This window comes from Rattus rattus, chromosome 4, assembly GCF_011064425.1.
Source record: "Rattus rattus isolate New Zealand chromosome 4, Rrattus_CSIRO_v1, whole genome shotgun sequence".
Taxonomy (NCBI): Eukaryota; Metazoa; Chordata; class Mammalia; order Rodentia; family Muridae; genus Rattus; species Rattus rattus.
Genome location: NC_046157.1, coordinates 17,786,837 through 17,806,451, shown reverse-complemented (window position 1 = coordinate 17,806,451; position 19,615 = coordinate 17,786,837). Strand labels below are relative to the sequence as shown.

The window sequence follows — 19,615 nt, the reverse complement described above, 5'->3', positions numbered from 1 at the left end:
CAAAAACACCCAACCCAACAAAAATCTCCCAAACCCAACAAGACAAATAGCTTCACTCTGGAGTATCCACCCATCTCTCCATGTGTCAGTTTTTCTTTCTGCCTCACAAGGTTGGACACATTACTTCCAAAGACGTGGGCAAGACGTCAGGGGCCTGGTCTGAGTTTAGGAGAGAGAAGGTTGAGTAGGAGAAGCAACCGTGAACACTTTGTTTTACAAAAGAGGGAAGTCTGTTTTTGAAATATAGAAGTTTATGGAAGGACAGACAGACAAAACTAGGCTATAGGAGACAACCTAGGTAAAGGTTAAAGTCAATGCTGCTAATTAAAAACTAGTTCAAATGCAATTTACTATGGTTCATATGGAAATGAAGACCAAGGATGGGGTGAGGTAGGGAAGGGCAGCAGGAGAGAGGGAGAAGGGACTCAGTACACATTGCTATTACAGACCAGTAGTAGCAACTTAAAACATCCCAGTGTGTGGTACAATGGGAGATTTCCTGGGATATTCCCCACAGGACACATTTCTAATTGATGAGGGAAGGGGAGAGACTGTCTCCCCACCATTTACTACATTCTAGGACTGTGGGCCAGTGTTTCACAACTGGGACCTGTTACATGCTGACACAACTTGTGCATCCATTCTTCAGGAGACTGGTCAGACGCAAGTTTAGGTAGTACATGGAACCCCTGTTGTCTAAGAAGCCCACAAATCCCATGTTCCCAACCTCTTCTGGAAACATCAATAAAAGGGCTCATTCATCAGTGGACACAGGCCGCAGTCTCTGTCACTCACTCAGACTGTGGGGCCCAGTGTTATCCTAAGTAGCAAACCTTACAGGGACCCACTACCTCCAAGTTTTCCCAGAACTTCAAATGGCATGACATTATGATTTTTGGCAGAAAAGTCTAGTCTCTTTTATTTCAATAATATAGAGAAATAAATTTATGATATAAATTAAAATTTATAATATACACTAAATTGGAAAAGAACAAGAGATAAATAATTAGTTCTGAATATTTAAAGTGATTCAAACTTTTTTCAGGTAGTGAAAACTTTATTATTTTTAAGGTAGGGGAGCACAGTCTGACTTCAAACTTGACACAGGCGCGTGCGCGCGCGCGCACACACACACACACACACACACAGAGAGAGAGAGAGAGAGAGAGAGAGAGAGAGAGAGAGAGAGAGAGAGAGAGAGAGAGAGAGAGAGCGCGCCCAGGATGCCCTTGAGCTCCTCCTCTTCCTGCTTTAAACTCCTAAGTGCTTGGATTACAGGCATGACCTAGCATGCCCAGCCTACAGCTTTTTCTATATGTTTTATTTATAATTACTATGTGTACACATGACGTGTGGGGTATATGTGCTGCTGCACCCTCTGAAGTTGGCGCATCCCTTCCCCTTTTGGGTGGGCTCCAGGGATTGGCCTGTGTGGCAAGCTCTACCTGTCGCACCTCCTCACTAGCCCACACCTTTACAGTTGTTTGCTGTGTCTATGTTTGCTTGTTTTTGAGACAAGGTCTTACTATGTAGCCTTGGCTGGCCCAAGCTGACCAGGTTAGTCTTGAACTCACAGAGATTTACCTCCCTCTGACTCCCAAGTGCTAGAATTAAAGGTGTATACTGTAAAAACAACCTTTATTGTCCTGCTCTGCTAACCTAGGCCTAGTCCTGGAAGCTTCTAGTCTCCATACAAACTAATGTAGGCCTAGAATGTTTTCAGCCTCCGAGACTTGCTGCTGAATAAGCTCACCCTTCCTAGTTCTTTCTGAGCTCAGGCTGGCTGGGTCAACTCAGCTCTTCTGGCTTATCTACGCAGCTCCTGAAATGCTCTGCTTGGCTTCAAAGTAACTTGGGTAATCTGTTCTAATCTCTGGCTCCTTCTCGCATCTTCACCTGTGTCTAGTTTGGTCCTTCTCTACAACTTCTCTCTCTACAACTGTTCCATAAACTGTCTCCTTTTCTTCTTTCTCTCTGTACTGGTCTTTGTCAGGTAGCTTCCGTTTCCACTCTCTCTGAGAGTTGGGGCATATCCAATTTTGACAAATCTTCCTCTGATTTGTTACCTTATCTGCCACTCAATTAGATATCTCTCAAACATGGATGCTTCCTTCTACAAACTAGTTTTACTTTCACTGTTTAGGATTAAAGATGTGTGCTAAGGCTGAGCTACACCACAACAAGAAACAGTTTTTCAGTAAATGACACAATCCTGGGGTTCACAGTGTGATCACACCACACTTGGCTCAAAAACTTTATTTTTAAAATTTGCTTTCATTAAAATTTTTATATAGAAGTATGGGGCTGGAATGATGGGTTTGGTTTATAGCACCCATAAGATGGCTCATAGCCACCTCTAACTTCAGTTCCAGGGAATCCAATGCTCTCTTTGGGCTTCCATGGGCTCCTGTGATTCACATAAAATCATTCAGGCACATGTGCACGTGCACGTGCGTGCACACACACACACACACACACACACACACACACACACACAAACACACACACACACACACACACATTTAGAAACCTTTTTCTTTTTTCTTTTTTCTTTTTTTTTTTGGTTCCAACTGTTTTTTTTTTTTTTAATTTTTCCCCTTTTACCACAAAACAAGGTAGAAGAAATGATTAAAAGTGCCAAAGTAGTTAACTAGTAGAACATGTATTAGTCTCACACACTCATATACATGTACATAGGAAGGAAGGCAGGCTTATTTACAAGAAAACATGTAAAATCAAAGTGGGTGTCAGGAAACATTGAAAAACAAACACATACATGCTACAAGAGGTACCACTGAGTACAGTGCTAGGGAGGGGAGTGAACAGAGGCAGACAGACAGGTTCAGGCTTCACAGCATCAGTGCAATGGATCCACAAACCATGCTACAGCTAGTTCCTGGGTTAAGGAGCTGTTCCCAGATGTGTCCTATTTGGCCCTCAGAGGTTCAGGTCTGCAGATTCCGACTGCTCTGAAAGCCTACCTACTGAGAGGGCCACAATAAGCTTAAGGAGAAACCTTTTTCTTAAAATACAAGGAAGCCTTTTAAAAATATCCCTAGAGCCTTATAATCATGCACAGTAAAGCACACTCTTTGAGACAGCATTAAGGGCTGCAGAGATGGTTCAGAGGATGAGAGTGGATGCTGCTCTCGCAGAGAACCACAGTTCAGTTCCCGGCACTCACATAGCTCACAACTACCTCTAAGTCCAGCTCCAGGGGATCTGGTACCTCCCTCTTCTAGACTCAGTCAGGACAGAACGCATATGTACAGATCCATATTCAGATGCACACATACACATAATTAAAGAATAAAAATCAGGACAACAATGTCCAGAGGCCCTGACCACACTCTAAGAGGTAGTGTATCTACCCCACGTTAGTAAGGCCGAATACCCACCTTAGCGTAGCCTAAGAAGAAAAACTAGGTAGTTCAACCATGGAAAAACTTGCTGACATTCCTGGCGGGATCGCCTGACTTCCTACTTTAAACAATGATGATTTCTTCCCTATGGCCCTTGTTTTCCAACCCTTACTAGTATTATACTACTATTTTGGGTTTTTCTTACTTTTTAGATTTTTTATTTATTTTATGTGCTTGCTTTGCTTGTTTTTGTAGCATTGTGTGCCTGGTATCTATGAAGTCAGAAGGGGCATACGGTGCCCAGGAACTGGAGGTACGCATGGCTGTGGGCTACCACGTAGGTACTAGGAACTCAGCCCAGATCTTTGTCAAGAGCAGACGCTTAACCTATTGAGCCCCCTTCTCCAGCCACTATTTCACTGTTTTGTAAAGGTGAATCTAAACTTTCTTCAAAAAACCATGATATTGGGATAAAACCTGATATTTAAAATGTCTGGTTCATAAGTGACTGGACTTTCAAGGAGAAGGCCTCTTAGTGATACGTTTCCTGATTCCACAAAGGCAACAACAATAAAGAACTCAAAGGCATCTGGCAGGATTCTGCCAACAGAGCAGCCAGTCTGTAGACTCCAGGCTGGAGCCGGGGGTCAGGTCAGCAAGTTAACCATAAATGGACAGAAAAGTACAAAGAGCCCTTTCTGCACGAGTAATCTTGGTGGCACGCTTCTTTACTGGCTGAGCCATCTTGCCAGCCCCCAGTGAAGTTCTAGCAGTGTGCACTGTACTGCTGTGCCCACTGGACAAACATCCAGCATTTTCAGAAGCTGCCCAGTGTTTGCTCTAGCAGACCTCTGACTGCCTGATCTGTTCTAAGGCCTCTAAACACAGCCTGGGATTTACCACAGTCACCTGTAGCCTCACTCAGCCTGAGTGTGATCTCTTCTCAACAGCTCAACATTCCCTGATTTAAGTTGCTATCAGGTCAATGTCTGCCCATACTTTATAACTAAATTAGTGCAATTTCTTCCCTAAAAGCTTCTTTGAATACTTTAGGTAGTTAACTGGCCTCCTTCTGGTATTTTCTCACACTTACACACAGCACACTTCTTACACACGTCTTACAATACTCAATACATGCTGTACATTACTGTTCACGTGTCTGCTTCTTCTTAGTCAATGTGACAAGAGGAAGGCAGGACTGGCCCTCGTTATCTGCTTTGGTAGCTTCCAGCACAATGACTCCACTGAGCTGAGAAGCGTCTGATGAATAGCTCATGTTGCCTGGGACTACGACTTACCACGGCTGGAGATGGGACATGAATGCTTGGGACAGATCGAGGACGAACATGATTGGCCAAGTGGCAAAGTACAACGCCGTCAGTTAGTGCTGCTCCAAGATCACAGGGCAAAGAGACTTTCAACCGGTATTCAATGTGCTGTGAGGACAGGAAAGGCATGGACTTACTGAAGAGTGGTTATCATATAGGATATAAAGGACTTACTGAAGAGTGGTTATCATATAGGATATAAAGGTAGTTAGAAATCCAGAAAAGGGGGTTGGGGATTTAGCTCAGTGGTAGAGTGCTTGCCTAGGAAGTGCAAGGCCCTGGGTTCGGTCCCCAGCTCAGAAAAAAAAAAACCAAAAAAAAAAAAAAAAAAAAAAGAAATCCAGAAAAGAAGCTGAACATGATGACATATGCCTCTAATCCCAGACTTTAGGCTGCAGAAGGATTGATTACATATGCCTGTAATCTCAACATTTAGGTTACTGGGACAGCAGAAGAATTACAGCAAGTCTGAGGCCAGTCTGGGGTACACAGTGAGTTCCAGGCTGGACAGGGCTACAAAGACCTTGTCTCAAAAAAAAAAAAAAAAAAGCAAAAACGAAAACAAAAAAAAACCCAAAAAACATAAAACATAAACAAACTCCAGGGAAGAAAAAAACGTAAGATACTATAGTCTCCATTTTTCTTCTAACTTAAGTCAGTAACTTAAGAGTCAGAGTGTATGCATCACAGCCAGATCACGATGGTCAAAAGCACAAAAGAAATTACTATATTTTATGATTTAGGAAACCACTGAGTCCTGGTTTGGTGCCTTGTAGACTCCAGGCTAGAGAGGCCCAGGGAGAAAAGACTGAGAGTTCAAGACCAGCCTGAGTTACATAGGGATAAGTTGTCTTAACAAACAAAACCAGAAACCCCAATTGGATTCTTGTTCGATTCCAAAATAAAATAGCCAACATGTGCATATGGCTTGAGCATGTGCACAGGCGCATACATTCTCTCTTTTAAGAAAGGGGCTCGCTCTGTAGCACAGTCTGGTCTTAAACTGGTGGCCCTGTCATCTCAGGTAACTGAGTGGTTAACTCTAGGACCACCATGCCGGGCACGTACACATTACAGAAACAGAAGCAAAGGAAAGTGAGCACGGCTGCAAAGGGACCTTTCAATCACTTATCTAAGTTTCTCAATAACAAGTTTAAAGGAGCTTCCTCATAGTGAAATTTCTTTTGCACTCGTCACAGAATGCAGCATGCAGTGGACGTGACTGACATTATGGTAATGGTGGCCAAGTAGCCATGTAACCAAAGGGCTATAGACTAGAGCAGTGGCACTGCCGAGCGCAGCGCAGAGATAATGCACACACTTTCCGCAGTTGATCTATTAATCTCAGCTCTTCTTCCCGCTGTCTTGCTATGGAGTCTGCAGCATCAGTTGCAGGTGCAGAGGACAGAAGTGGGGATGCGCGACCTGGAAAACAAGAGACAGACAGGTTGACTGCCAGAGTCAGGACAGTACATCTATCTGGCAAGTCTCCTGGCCCATATGGCACTTTCTACTTTTGCTGATCTTGTAGACAGAAGACCTAGGTTTGGCACCTTTAATCCCAGCACTCAGGAGGCAGAGGCAGACTGATCTCTGATCTGGGGGCCAGCCTGGTCTACACGGTGAGTTCTAGGATGGCCAGGGCTACACAGGGAAACCTTATCTCAAAAAAACCAAAAAGAAGACCCACATGGTGGCTCACAAACATCTGTAACTCCTATTCCAGGGTTCTGATGCCTTACACTGACACCCTCAGGCATGTGGCAGTCACACACAAGCACGCAAAACACCCACACACATAAAAGTAAAATAATAAAAGTTTCCTTTAAAAAAAAACTATTATTATTATATGAAAGAAAACAGGTCTACTGTGTAAATTGAAAGGGTAGTGGGCTGGACAGTAACTAAAGGACCAGTTGAAAATTTCAAATATACAATTATAATGGCAAAACATTAACATTAAAAATATTAACATTTTAGTCTGAGTTACATCCATTTACAAATGACTTTATTGACAAATACCACATATATGGAAAGTTATAGAGATCTAATTATAGGTTAATAAATGGTCCTCGCAAAATGAAATGGCTCAGTGCTGTAAGTCAACTTTATCCATACCTCAAAGCCTCTTGCATAGTCTCTGCCTACTGAACCCAAAGGGTACTGGTATCCTCACCTTAAACACCAGAGATTTATTTTGTCCATTTGGAGACATTTCTGTAAGTTAAACAATATTGTATGTGTCCTCGTTTGTGGCGTCTTTTGGCCAACATTACAGATGCATCAGTACTGGATGTCCTAGGTAATCAGTATGATGTCTGCACAATTTTCATTGCCTGCATGGCATCCATTGTATAGATACACCAGTGTTCGTCCCCTTTCTACTGTGAACATTAAATTCAGCACATTGTAAAAACTGTTGCTGTCAATGTTTTGTGCCTGTCTTATGTTTAACACACATGCATATTACTCAAGAGTACAACCGCTGGTAATAAGCACACAAATGTGCAATACTTATCGATACGGAAAGATCTGGGAAAGGAGTCATACTGCGGGAAGAATGTTCTCTGAAGGAATAAGTTTATTTGTTTAATGTTTTTTGATTTTGGCTTTGAGACAGGATCTTGAAATGTAGCCTGGGCTAGCCTTAAAATCAATTCTGCTTCAGCCTCCTCAATGTAGGGATGTACGGTTTGCATCATCACGCAGTTGGAACATTATAAAGTTTTATATAGTACTAAGAAGGTTCCAATCCAAACAAAACCCTGATGCTCCTGATTAGTGTTAGTGAGGTCACAGACACCTGCTGAGTTAGTGTTTTGCCAAGATGATATCTAGGTATGCAGCGGAACAGCAGGTAAGAGTTCATGTCACCGTGAAAGCCGACCCCTCCGCCACACCTTTGAAGTTGCTACCACTTACTTACCTTTACTAGCTTCTGCCCTGACAGTGGCTCGGAAAAGGAAGCTTTCAGGGCGCTGGGGCTGGTTTCTCTGGGTAGCAGCAGGAAAAGAGTATGCAGGGGAATGCCGGGCTGCAGCAGCATGGACAGGCAAGGGATGTTAAAGGAGATGGGAAGCAAATCAAAGTGATGTAGTCAAATGTCACACGAGTCCAATAAACAGCTCAGACGGAAAATCAAATTAAACATGGTGATGGTGGAAAATGATGATGATTCTACACATTAATGAAAAGCTCATGTATAAAAGTAAAGCTGTTTAGTTTTAAAATTGTTATTTTTAGTATATCAGCAAATGCACACTGAAAGTTAATACATTGAACTCAGTCTCCTGCAAACTATATCCTTACTAATTCTTATTAATTTTTTTCTTATCAAATGGCCAACTAGTAAAAACAGAAATGCTGCCTGCTAAGGAGGGGCTGGGGCTGGGGCTCAGTTGACGGAGTGCTTAGCTAGCATTCGTGAAGGCCTGGGTTTGGCCAGGTTGTTCCCCAGCTCTGTTGGAACCGGGCATGGTGGGGCAGTCAATGCTCTAGAGCTGGATCCAGAATCGGGAGCCCAGAATATTCTTATCTTTATTTCCAGTTACAGGCCAGCCTGGGCCACATGAGACTTTCATCTCTGTCTCTGTCTGTCTGTCTGTCTTCCTCTCTCTCTCTCTCTCTCTCTCTCTCTCTCTCTCTCTCTCTCTCTCTCTCTCAGAGAGAGAGGGGGGAGGGAGGACCAAATCCTGGTAAAGGGTAACTGCTGAGCCTGGTACAGGGAGCATGAGTCAGGAGAACCATTAGTTCTGGCTAGCCTGGGCTACATAACAAGACTCTGTTTTTCTCTCTCTCACCCATCAAAAAAACAACACACACATCACTTTTGTTTCTATTACCTGTGTCTGTCATAGGGAAGCCTGAGGTGACATCAACTCTGTCACTGCTCTGTGGAGAAACAGGCATATTAGCATTACTAATCAAGAAAGGACAGTTCCAAAATTTAGTAACAGAGGGAGATGTAAGAAAGTCATGCAATTTGTTTCAAACTAAGTCTAGAAATCAAAGTTTAGTGAATTGACTGATTTTGTACTTTTTCTTAAGATGACAGATTTTTGCTCAGTTATATAATACATTCATTAAGGATCTAACCAGCTTCTCTGGTACTGTGAAAAAGGATCATTCTAAGGCAAAAATAATCACTGAGAAATATATACTGGAAGAGAAACCTTTCTCCTCTCCCTCCTCCTCCTTTCAGTTTTTGAGACAGGGTTTCTCTATGTAGCCCTGGCTGACCTCAACCTCACAACGATCCTCCTGCCTCTGCCTTTCAAGTGCTCGCATTGCAGTGTGCACCACTGCAAGTTCGAGCCTGTTTCTCCTGTAAGGAGTTCAGCTGCACATGACTTCCTGATGCTGAAGAGCTTCCATCAAGCATGGCCAACAGCTCACTGACAGCTCTGAAGGCCACTATGGAGAACTCATACAAGCACTACACTGCGGAACACATCTGTGTAACCAAAGTGTTTCCCTGATGTCCTCGGCATTCAAGTCTAGGCTGCCACAGTTGATAGAGACAGGCGTGGGTCCTGGAAGAATGTGTGCAGGATGGAAATACGATGATGCCCATGCTGTGGGCGGGGTCCTGTCATGGCTGGTCCTCCTCTTTATTGCAAGAAAAGGAGGCATTCCAGCTACCAGACCATCTAGACTGGAAGGCAGGTGTGCCAGATACACAGGAGTCTGTTCTGTCCCAAACTCAAAGAGGTGTGGAAGGGATGCACATTTTCTTGAAAATTCCCCTTGCAACATTCACTGTGCATGGAGGAGTGAAGTTGGAATGATGGTGGGACCGGTACTAATGAACACTTCCACACTTTTAGGTGTGTTTCATGAGACCCAAGTCTGCCTTGCTTGCTGTTATAGAAATCTATCGAAAATTTAAGACCCCCTTTGTACACCCCAACCCCCTCTCAGAATTTCCTGATTCGTTAATACAACAAGAGATACCTTAAGAGGTGTGAAGGCAGAAGAATGAGGCCGGGTAGCCACACAGCTCACTCCATCCAAGCCCGACAGGGACTAAATTTCAAACAGAGAAGAAACAAAAGGCAGCATCTGAGTTAGCAAATGGTCAGCAGGCAGAGCTAAGCAGTAAAGCTGGCAGAAGGAAGGTCACCACAGACTTAACCGTTTACTGTGTTTACTAAGATACCAACAGAGCTGAGAGGGAAGGGACAGGGAACACCTGCACCAAGCAACCATTTACACAGCAGAGCTTTCCCACCTGCGTAATTCAGAATACTCTTAAGACCTCAGACCACACTGATCTAGAAGGTAGAGGCATCATTCTAGTTCTGTAGCTGCTAGTAAGTCACAGGGAAGAAAAGACAAAGATGTTTCAGAGCTCACATTTCCCCAAAACACAGACATCTTTAATAAAAAGAGGTATTTCTTAATAAAGTTATTTCAGATGGAAATAAAACTGAAGACATCTATAACCTTAGCAAAAGAGCTTTGAAACTAATTTGTCTTCTATTGTTTTGTGAAAAGGGAAATAAACATAAACAGAGAATTCATTTTTAGGCAAGCAAGGCTTGCATAAACCAAAATAAAATATTTTTCAATGTTAATCCAAGTTATATTGGATGTCAGCGTGAGGACTGAGCGTCACACTGTAAAGGATGACACAGCATTTCATCTCTGCGTCAGTGAAATTCCAAACCAGAACTTCAAAGAGGGTCATTTTTTTATTTGATTCATTTATCTTAAAAAAAACAAACAAACCCAACCCTTCATGTGTATGGTGTGTATGTATGTGAACATGTGTGCATATAGGGGTGAGTGGTACCATGATGCACAGATGGAGTCAGAGGACAGCCTGAGGTGTAGTCCTCATGGTCCACCTTGTCTGAGAGTCTCTGTCCTCAGCTGCTGTACAATCGGGTGACAGAGAGCTTGTCCACATCACTCTCACTGTAGGACCATGGGGCTCACAGATGCACTACTGTTTCCGGCATTACATAGGTTCTAGGGATTCAAACTCAGGTCCTCCCTCTCGCATAGCAAGTGCTTTACTCACTGACTTTGTCAAGTAGACTAGGCTAGGTAGCCAGCAACGCCCAGGGATCCAGCAGTGCCCAGGCCCAGTACTAGAATTACGAGTGTGTGCCACCATACCTGACTTTTTAAAGTGGGTGCTAGAATCAAAGACAGGTCTTTAATCGTGCAAGGCAAGTATTTTACCTATTAAGACATCTCTTCCTGACCACAGTGCCTCCCCTACACTCTCTATATAATGATTCTATATTCTGAATGCTTTGTCTCAATGTATGTGCCTGCTGCCTGCTGGCGGGGTCAGGGTGAGGCTTCCAATCCCCTGGCATAGCGTCACACAGAGTTGAGGCATCACATGGTGCTGGGTACGAATCCAAGTCCTCTGCCAGAGCAGCCTGTGCTAGATGTGATACTTAAGCAGATCCTTGATGAATGAGTACAAATCAATCAAGGAATGCAGTAGTCATGCAGGGATAACATTTACAAGGATCTGTGGACAGGGATTTTCCTATTTGAAAGCCAAAAAAAAAAAAAAAAAAAAAAAACCCCAAAAAAAAGTGAGCCAAGAGAGAAGAATGGAGAAGAAGGAGCCAAAGCCCACAAAGGCTTCACTCAGGGCATACTTTACAAATTTAGATTTTAAGAGCAGTGTGAAAAAAAATCCTTTGAAGAACAGTTCTGAGATCAGAGACAAGATTTAAAACATGACTCTTAAGACATAATTTTCTTCTCCTACGCCCCTTCCCCTGAGATAAAGTGGGTGACCTTGAACTCCTAACTCTAACTCTACCCCCAGTCTTTGTACAATGTTGGCTGGATATTCCTTATCAAACAAAGAAATGTGAGTTTTGCTGTTATTGTGTTTTTTGGGTGTTTGGAGAGCTTGTTACATAGTCTAAGCTTGCCTTGAACTAGGTTTGTAGTGCAGGAGGGCCTTGAACTTGAGGCAAGCCTCTTGCTCACGCTCAGCCTCCTCAGTGCTGGAATACAGGCATATATTACAACACCTAAAAGGTTCCATTTTCAAGGCCTGAACACCAACAGCCAAAATGCAGGATTTTGTGTTTCGACCACGGCTGAAAGCAACTTTGGATTTCATGCTAAGGGCATTTTACTATTGTTGTTTCTCCAAACTCTACTTTTTCTTTGACAAAAACATCTGGACACTTCAACTTTTATCACGTACTCTGTGTGTTATTAAATCTCAGCTTTGGTTTTAGCATGAAAGGCAACCCAGCAGGCCTGGAGTTAGATTCACACCCAGACCAGGCCTTACCAGCTTGTGACCTTCGACAAGCCACACTAAATCGTTACCAGTAGGTTTAACCTTAATGTTTAAGATTGCTGTTAGAGCTGAACAAGATAACTAACCGGCATCAGAAACACACAATTTCCTACATAAACTATGTATTCATTTCTTGTGGCAGTGAGATTCTGCTAATACTTCAGAGGCTGGTCCTCATGGCCACTTTTAAGGCTTTGTCCATCTTAATGGAAGAGAAGGCCATGGAATACACAGAAATCTGAGGAACAGTGCAGGTTGGTTGTGAGAACCTCACTCACTTTAAAGCTCACACGCTCACAGCACACACCATGGCAGTGCCTAGCACTTAAGACAGGAGTTACCACACACACAAGACTTTTGAGTATAAAAAAAAAAAGGTAAAAAAAAGTAGCATAAAACATGATGGGAAAAGCAATTTTATAAATGGTTGAATTCTCTTCCAAGACTGATTAAAAAGACTTTAAATAAAGCCTTCATGGTCCATCTCTTTGGGTGGATGAGGCAACAGGCAATGTAGTACAGCTGTGTTCACAAGCGTCAGGAGACAGCACTGCAGGCGATGCTCCTCTGAGCTAACGGTGAGCACTCGAGAACTTCCACTGTGAGTATCTGAACGTCACTTTGGTAAGTGAAGTCGTTGTCACTACTTCTGCAACCAGTGCACGCATGCATGTGTGACGAGCCAGCATGCACGTGTGACACAGCTTGTATTTGCAAGGGGTGGGAGACACTCTGTAAAAATGAAAACAACAGCAACCAAACACACGGTAAAATAGGTTGTCATATATAATTAGTGTCATGGAGTGTGGCACTCCATTTAACTAACATACAGGAGTGACTCATGAGCCAAATTAATGATTAACTATGTGGCCTCAAAATTAGAAAAGACATTAAAAAACAAATTATCACATATGTCTCACCATATATAAAGCCAGTAGGGTTCTCAATGCAAATGGGTTCCCTTGGGCAGCACTAGAGTCAAACTCTAGAAGCCTGGCGAGATTGCAAAGTTAACAGAGGGAGCAGTTCTGGCTATTTATAGAGAATTTAGTCATGACGCCCATCATGTTTTATGGTATTTACATCACAAGTTACTCTAAGCGCATGTAAACTCCATTTGCGTTCTTACCACTAACAAGGCACTATCATCAGTGTGCTGAGACCTTCTGGATGGGAAGGGACACTGGGAAGGTGAGAAAATAAGCAATGTCAAAAACAAATGGTTTACACAAGTGACACATCCCACAAGGACACACACAGGAAAGCAGCACATGAAGGCACACATCCTAAGATGCGGACACATAGGACCACACGCACCATTACAGTCCGACAGTGATTCTGAGTACTGGCTTCCACCTAAAGCTCAGGCCCCAGGAGAACTCTGAGAGGTGCTGATGCGGCTGGAGCATAAACAATCTGTGGTCATTGTGTAAACCAATGACAAAAGTAAACCTGAGAACAACGAATTCTGGTGTAGGCATCTCTTCATCGCCTTTCTTAGACAAGTAAGGAGATGTTAACTGGTCTGTTGGCACAGAGCACTGGGGGCAGGAGAGGCAGGAATTCAAGGTCATCACCTTATATAGTGTGCATGAGTCCTGGATGGGCTCAAACTGAAATGCCATCTCAAAGAAAATGTTGGACTTAGATGCATTAAGCTCATCATTAAGTGCACAGTTATCAGTATGAAGAAAGACAAGTGAGAATGCAGGGGGACGCTTCAGGTCTCACGTCCTCATACACAGTACTCATACACAAGCAACTCACACAGGGACCGAGAGCCTGGGATGCAGAAACAATGTACTGCAAAAGTGCCACAGCAGACCGACCGACCGACCGACCGACCGACCGACCGACCGGCCTACCTACCTTCCTCCCTCCCTCCCTCCCTTCCTCCCCTCCATTCATCCAGTGTGTGTGTGTGTGTGTGTGTGTGTGTGTGTGTGTGTGTGTGTGTGTGTGTGTGTGTGCGCGCCCACATGCAAGTGTCACAGCACAGAGGACAACCTGTGGGAGTCATCTTCCACCAAGTGGGGTCTGAAGAATTAAACTCAAATTGGTCATCAGGCTTGGCAGAAAAAGCCAGGACTCGATGATCCATCTTGCCCCACTTACATTAAGTGTTCAAATAAAACAATAATCATAAATTGAAACTATAGGAGGTGAAAATAGGGGAAATTGGTCAATATGAACATCAACTACAGTAAAATAACATTCATTTAGTGATTTCATTTTAGTAGACCAGTAGGCACATAAAATTTAAAGAGTTTAAGCAATTAATTTTGAACATATATTTGTAATGACACTATGCCAACTGATCTAGAACTAACATACATGAGTTATAACGGAAATCAGCGCCGAGGCTGAAATGCTACCAAAACCACTCACCATCAAAGGTTGATTCAGGCTGCAGATGAAGGAGGGGATGAAATGAATAATCTCTACATGGTTGTATACACAACCTTAACCTATATATTCTCATAACCTCCTTCCTTATCTTGTACCTTATTTTCCTTCATATCTAGAATTTAATGGGGTGGGGAAGACAACTTTGGGGAGCAGGTTGGTTTGAGATGGGAATTTCTCTATATAGCTCAGGCTCGTCCAGAATTCACTATGTAGCTTAGGCTGGCCTTGAACTCGTCTTCTAGGTGATGGGATAAAGGGCACATATATGGCCACTACAAAAATCAATTTTTGATTATTTAAACGTTTGATCACTGAAAAATGATAACCACATGGCAAACATTTTATTCCATTGCAAAATAACAAATTCCAAGAAAAAGTAATTCTATGGACTTACCTCACCATTTCCAGGGGGCTGCTGTTTCTGTGGATTTTGTGATACTTTGTGCTATAGCCCCAGAAAGAGGAAGCTAGTTAGAATCCCCACACTGGGACTTTACATTGCATTTAATTAAATGGATTCCATCAATATAGTTTTATATTTACTAGTTAAGGAGATCATGCTCCTGCCTTAAAAACATTTTAGCCTAAATGAAGAACCACAATAAACTACACTATCATATTTCTGTAAGCATTAACAGAAAACATTAAAAACCTATATGTACACATTCAGATATCATGTGACTACTTTCTCATGAACTATTCACTCAAATGGCTTTACATATCACATCCAGGCTAATAAATTAGCTTTCTGTCAGACAAATCTCAAGTATTTTCAACTGTATATAGAAACTCAACTCAGACCACCGCCACATTACATTCACTAGCAATAGCAATATTCAAAAGCAAATTTGTAATTTCCTTTTTTTTCCCTTTTCTTTCTTTTCTTTGGTTTTTCAAGACAGGGTTTCTCTGTGTAGCCCTGATTGTCCTGGAACTCACTCTGTAGACCATGTTGGCCTCAAACTCAAAAGATCTGTCTGCCTCTGCCTCCTGCGTGCTGGTATTAAAGACATGTGCCACCACCTGGCTATAATTTCTTAATAACAATTTATTAATTCTGTTATTCTGACAAAGAAACATTTGTACACAACTAGTGTTTGGAAATTTGTTTTTTTTTTTTTTCTTTTGTTGAGGGTGGGAAGCTCCCAAGGGCTGGGAACAGAGGCATGTGCCACCATGCCTGGTTTTTCTTTTTTGAGACAGTGTCTCACATATCTCAAACTTGCCAGGTAGTCAAGGGTGACCTTGAACTTTTGGCCCCTGCCTCCATGTCCCCAGTGCTAGAATTTTGGTGTGCAGCTCCATATTTTGTTTAGCAGTGCTAGGGTGGAGAGGAGGGCTCATATCTGCTAGGAGAGCACTGTCTGTTTCCCCAACCCAGCTACACATGTGTGTCTTCTTACACCATGATCTCAAGTGATTTTTCTTATTCTGTAAGAGAAACGAAGCACACAAGCAGAGAAAACTGGGAATCCGGCACATGGGACATTAAGCGGTAAGGAGCACGGCTGAGGCTCACATCTGTCTTCTGACGCTGGTTCCCCTTTGTTTTCAGAGCCCTGAACTGGACTCTTATTAAAACTCTGCTTTGGGCCCACCTATTTATTTCTGTTACTTTCTTTCTTTGTTTTCAAATTTCTCTTCAATGATTTTTCATTGCTTAGTACCCATCAATTTAGATTACAATTCCCATCTACTTAGATTACAAATGGTACAGCACCTGCCGTAGTAATATTACAATTAATAATAGATATGTTTAGTATCATACACATAGGGAGGAGGGGTCCGGGAAGACACAGAACAGACAGGACAGCACACAGTGACACATGTGCACACAAACTCAGATGCTTCCGATTCCCCTTGGCAACACTGCCAACTAAACTTCGTTTTTGTACCAGTCTAATTACTGTGATTATTTTCTATTCCATTTTCCCCTCTTGCTTCTTCCCACTGCTCTAACAGGCATCGATGGGTTTTCAGTAGATTTTTTTTCTCATGGTTTTCTCCTAGCATTTGCCATCTTCAATCTAAACTCCTTCTAATTAAGGCAATAATAACTGACAGTCATGGCAAAATGAATAAACATTTTTCTCCTAACTTCAAGAGGACCCATCAACGACAGACGGTAAAGGATTTACTTTGACAAAGTCTAGGACAGCATCTCTCTGAATCTGCTTGGTCCTAATTTTCTCCCCCTCATTCTGCAGGGCAGCAAGCTGTGCCTCTCTCCGAGCGCGCTCAACAGACTGCTCTCCCCTCTGATGAAGCTCCAAGTCTGAATGTGAAAGCTGCAAGAGAGGTCTCATTTTAGACATGTAAAAGCGACAAGGGGCGTCATATCAGTAACTCACGTCAACAACATGTAAGGGGGGGACAAGGGGCAACATGTCAACAACCTGCAACAACATAAAGAACACTCCTACCTCAAGTTCTTTCTACTTTGCAGTGTTAACATTTAGAATATATGTTTAACCTTTCCCCTTCACACTGTTTTTACATGTACAAAAGCAGGGACTATCATGTCCACACACCTTAGGAACTGAGAAGACAAATGGTTAAGATTTATAGATATCGACAATTAATGCCAGTTTAAGTATTATAAAAGAAAGCCATCTTAGCTTTGCAAAATTGAAATAGAAACAACAAAGGAGAATCTAATAACTAAGCTGGGTGGCGGTGGCGCATGCCTTTAATCCCAGCAGTTGGAAGGCAGAGGGCTGGTCTACAAAGCAAGTTCCAGGACAGTCAGCGCTACAGAGAGAAACTGTCTCCAACCCCCAAAATCTGGCCCCCAGCCCCCCAAAAAAGAACCAATCTTACCTGATTGTGACTTGGTGGCACTGATAACACCAATGATGGCTCAACTGGAACCCTGGCCCCCCCAAGGAAGAGTAAGAACTCAGTGACAAGGTAAGGAGGGACAAGTAAAATAAGTAAAATTTCCATTTTTTTTTCTTTTTCCTTGCGCTCGCTAGGCAAGCGCTCTACCGCTGAGCTAAATCCCCAACCCCTAAAATTTCCATTTTAAACATAAGTTTCTGTCAATCGGGCAAGCTGTTAAGTCTACATTGAAAGAGGAACTGCATTTTGTAAATCTAAGCCCGAGAAACTGTATTAAATCCCAGGCCTAGCTGAGTTCCCAGCTCGCATGCCATGTGACAGGTCACTGATGGCTAGCTGACCTGAGGACAGCTGGTTGACAGCGTTTCTCCAACATCGACATCTCTTGACAACACGCATAGCCATGACCCATGTGCCTACTAAACTGAGCTCCTCTGATGGACAGGGCCATTTTACTCACCAGGAACCTGGGCTGCAGCACACCTGGGTGCTGTCCTTTAAAGCACGGTAACACTGAGGGTCCTACTGACCTTCATTCTAAAGGGAGAGGCAAGGCCCTGGGCAATGCTTAACAACACACAGACAGCCTACTCCCCTCAGTTTTACAGTTTGGTATTTATCTTCTTCCCCAAGCAGGGATACATGCTTCAAGACTCTGTCAGTCAAGTGTGCCTGTACCAATGATGCCTCACTGAAGTCAGGATGCTGTGGGCAAACAGAAGCGAACGCTCAAGCACTTAACTCTCAACACCTGACACTACACCAAAAGTAGTTTTTTCTTGCTAGCGCTAGAAGTCAAACTCAGGGGCTCAAAGTCTTTAACATTTAGGACTATTTCTCCCCGAAGTTTCTCTGGTAGGACACATATTATCATATGCTAAGGGCACAAATTTCAAGTCTTTGCTAAAGTCTCTGTGTTGGCTGGTGTTTATGTCAACTTCACACAGCTGGAGTCATTTGGGAAGAAGCCTAAACTGAGAAAATGCCCACAGCAGATTTGTCTGCAGGTACCCTTACATGGCATTTTCTGAGTGTTTGATGCTTCCCCCAGCATCGCGTGGAGTGCGTGGGCCACCGCAGCTCTGTTCCTCCAGGTGTGCCCTTCCCCTTCATGCCCATGACCTTTCCACTATAGATGTCTCTCACAACAGTACCACTCCATCTCATGAAGGTAGTGTTTTAATGCTGTCTCTCACATTAGGGGTGCCTCAGCCTTAGTAGCACCTATAGTGACTTTGGGAATTGACTCCCATAAGGAATAAATACATTTTCAAGTAGTAGCCTCTAAGGAGTGGTGCTAAATTTTGTTGAGGAACGCTGGTCTACTTTATACTTTTAGAATTTTTTGCTTCCTGTCCTGGCTGCAATCAGAGAGCAGCAGCCATGGCTCTGCACATTCCCATGGCCATGGGCCTCAACAAGGGCCACAAGGTGACGAGGAAGGTCAGCCACCTGAGACACAGCCGACAGGGAGCATGAGGGACATGATCCGGGAGGTGTGCGGCTTCACACCTTGCGAGCAGCACGCCATGGAGTTGCTCAAAGTGTCCAAGGACAAGCACACACTCAGGTTCACCATAAGGAGGGTGGGCACACAGAGCAGGCGGGGGAGCTGAGCAATATGCTTGCAGCCATAAGGGAGGTGGCGGCCAAGAAGGATTAATGAACCCTCCCCCCAGTAAAAGATCATTCTTACAGTTATAGAAAAAAAGAATTTTTTCATTATGATGATTGATTCCGGGGCCTCACCTCTCAGACTTCTCCAATGGCCATAATGACCTTTTCTAGTCCCTTAAGGCAGGAGAGTGGCCACAAAACCCCTCCAGTCCCAGGCAGGGTACACTAGAAGGCTGTGCCACAGAGAAGCCCTAAATAATGTCTGCCTCTTGCCCAGCTTCTCTCCTGAGCAAAGGAAGCCACGCCCTCTCCGGTGTCTTTGCCAATAAATCTCCTGTGAGGTTTGTTGGGAGGTGGGACTTTGGTATCCCTTGGCTTCTGACTGCCAGGACGCCTTTCCCCAGAGCTGTGACACTTGAATAGCAACACAACTCCATCTTCTTTACTCCATCTACTCATAGTTCCTGAGACAACATGAGCTGTTTGGTGTAAAGACCTATGGATGAATGACAGATGCTACACAGTAACCTTCCTGTCATTTACAAGAGACAGATCTTGGGTTCAAGGCCAGCCTGGTCTAAAGAGTGAGCACTAAGACAGCCAGGGCTACCTACAGAGAGGAACCACGACTTGAAAAGCAAATAACCAGACAAACAAACAAAAAGGATAGATATATCAATAGATATATCAAACCTAAGATTCATACACAAAGATCAAAGGCTAAAAAAACTGCCCCAAAATTAACTACTATGATACAGTTTATTTATGATTAC

General features: G+C 43.3%; 1 protein-coding gene across 4 annotated transcripts in view; it reads right to left on the bottom strand.

Moving 5' to 3' along the window:
• Nucleotides 1-19,615, bottom strand: part of Lrch3 (leucine rich repeats and calponin homology domain containing 3) — a 102,723-nt gene that overhangs the window by 12,721 nt on the left and 70,387 nt on the right. For 2 of the 4 annotated variants that reach the window (XM_032900124.1, XM_032900123.1), the window contains exons 11-19: nt 17,205-17,256; nt 16,523-16,672; nt 14,779-14,829; nt 13,105-13,158; nt 9,644-9,715; nt 8,533-8,581; nt 7,617-7,724; nt 6,012-6,115; nt 4,661-4,798 (exon numbers count right to left, since the gene is read on the bottom strand). In XM_032900124.1, coding sequence (XP_032756015.1) covers nt 4,661-4,798; nt 6,012-6,115; nt 7,617-7,724; nt 8,533-8,581; nt 9,644-9,715; nt 13,105-13,158; nt 14,779-14,829; nt 16,523-16,672; nt 17,205-17,256 — 778 coding nt within the window. The remainder of the gene's footprint in view (nt 1-4,660; nt 4,799-6,011; nt 6,116-7,616; nt 7,725-8,532; nt 8,582-9,643; nt 9,716-13,104; nt 13,159-14,778; nt 14,830-16,522; nt 16,673-17,204; nt 17,257-19,615) is intronic. The other 2 variants (XM_032900125.1, XM_032900126.1) reach the window with 2 other exon arrangements.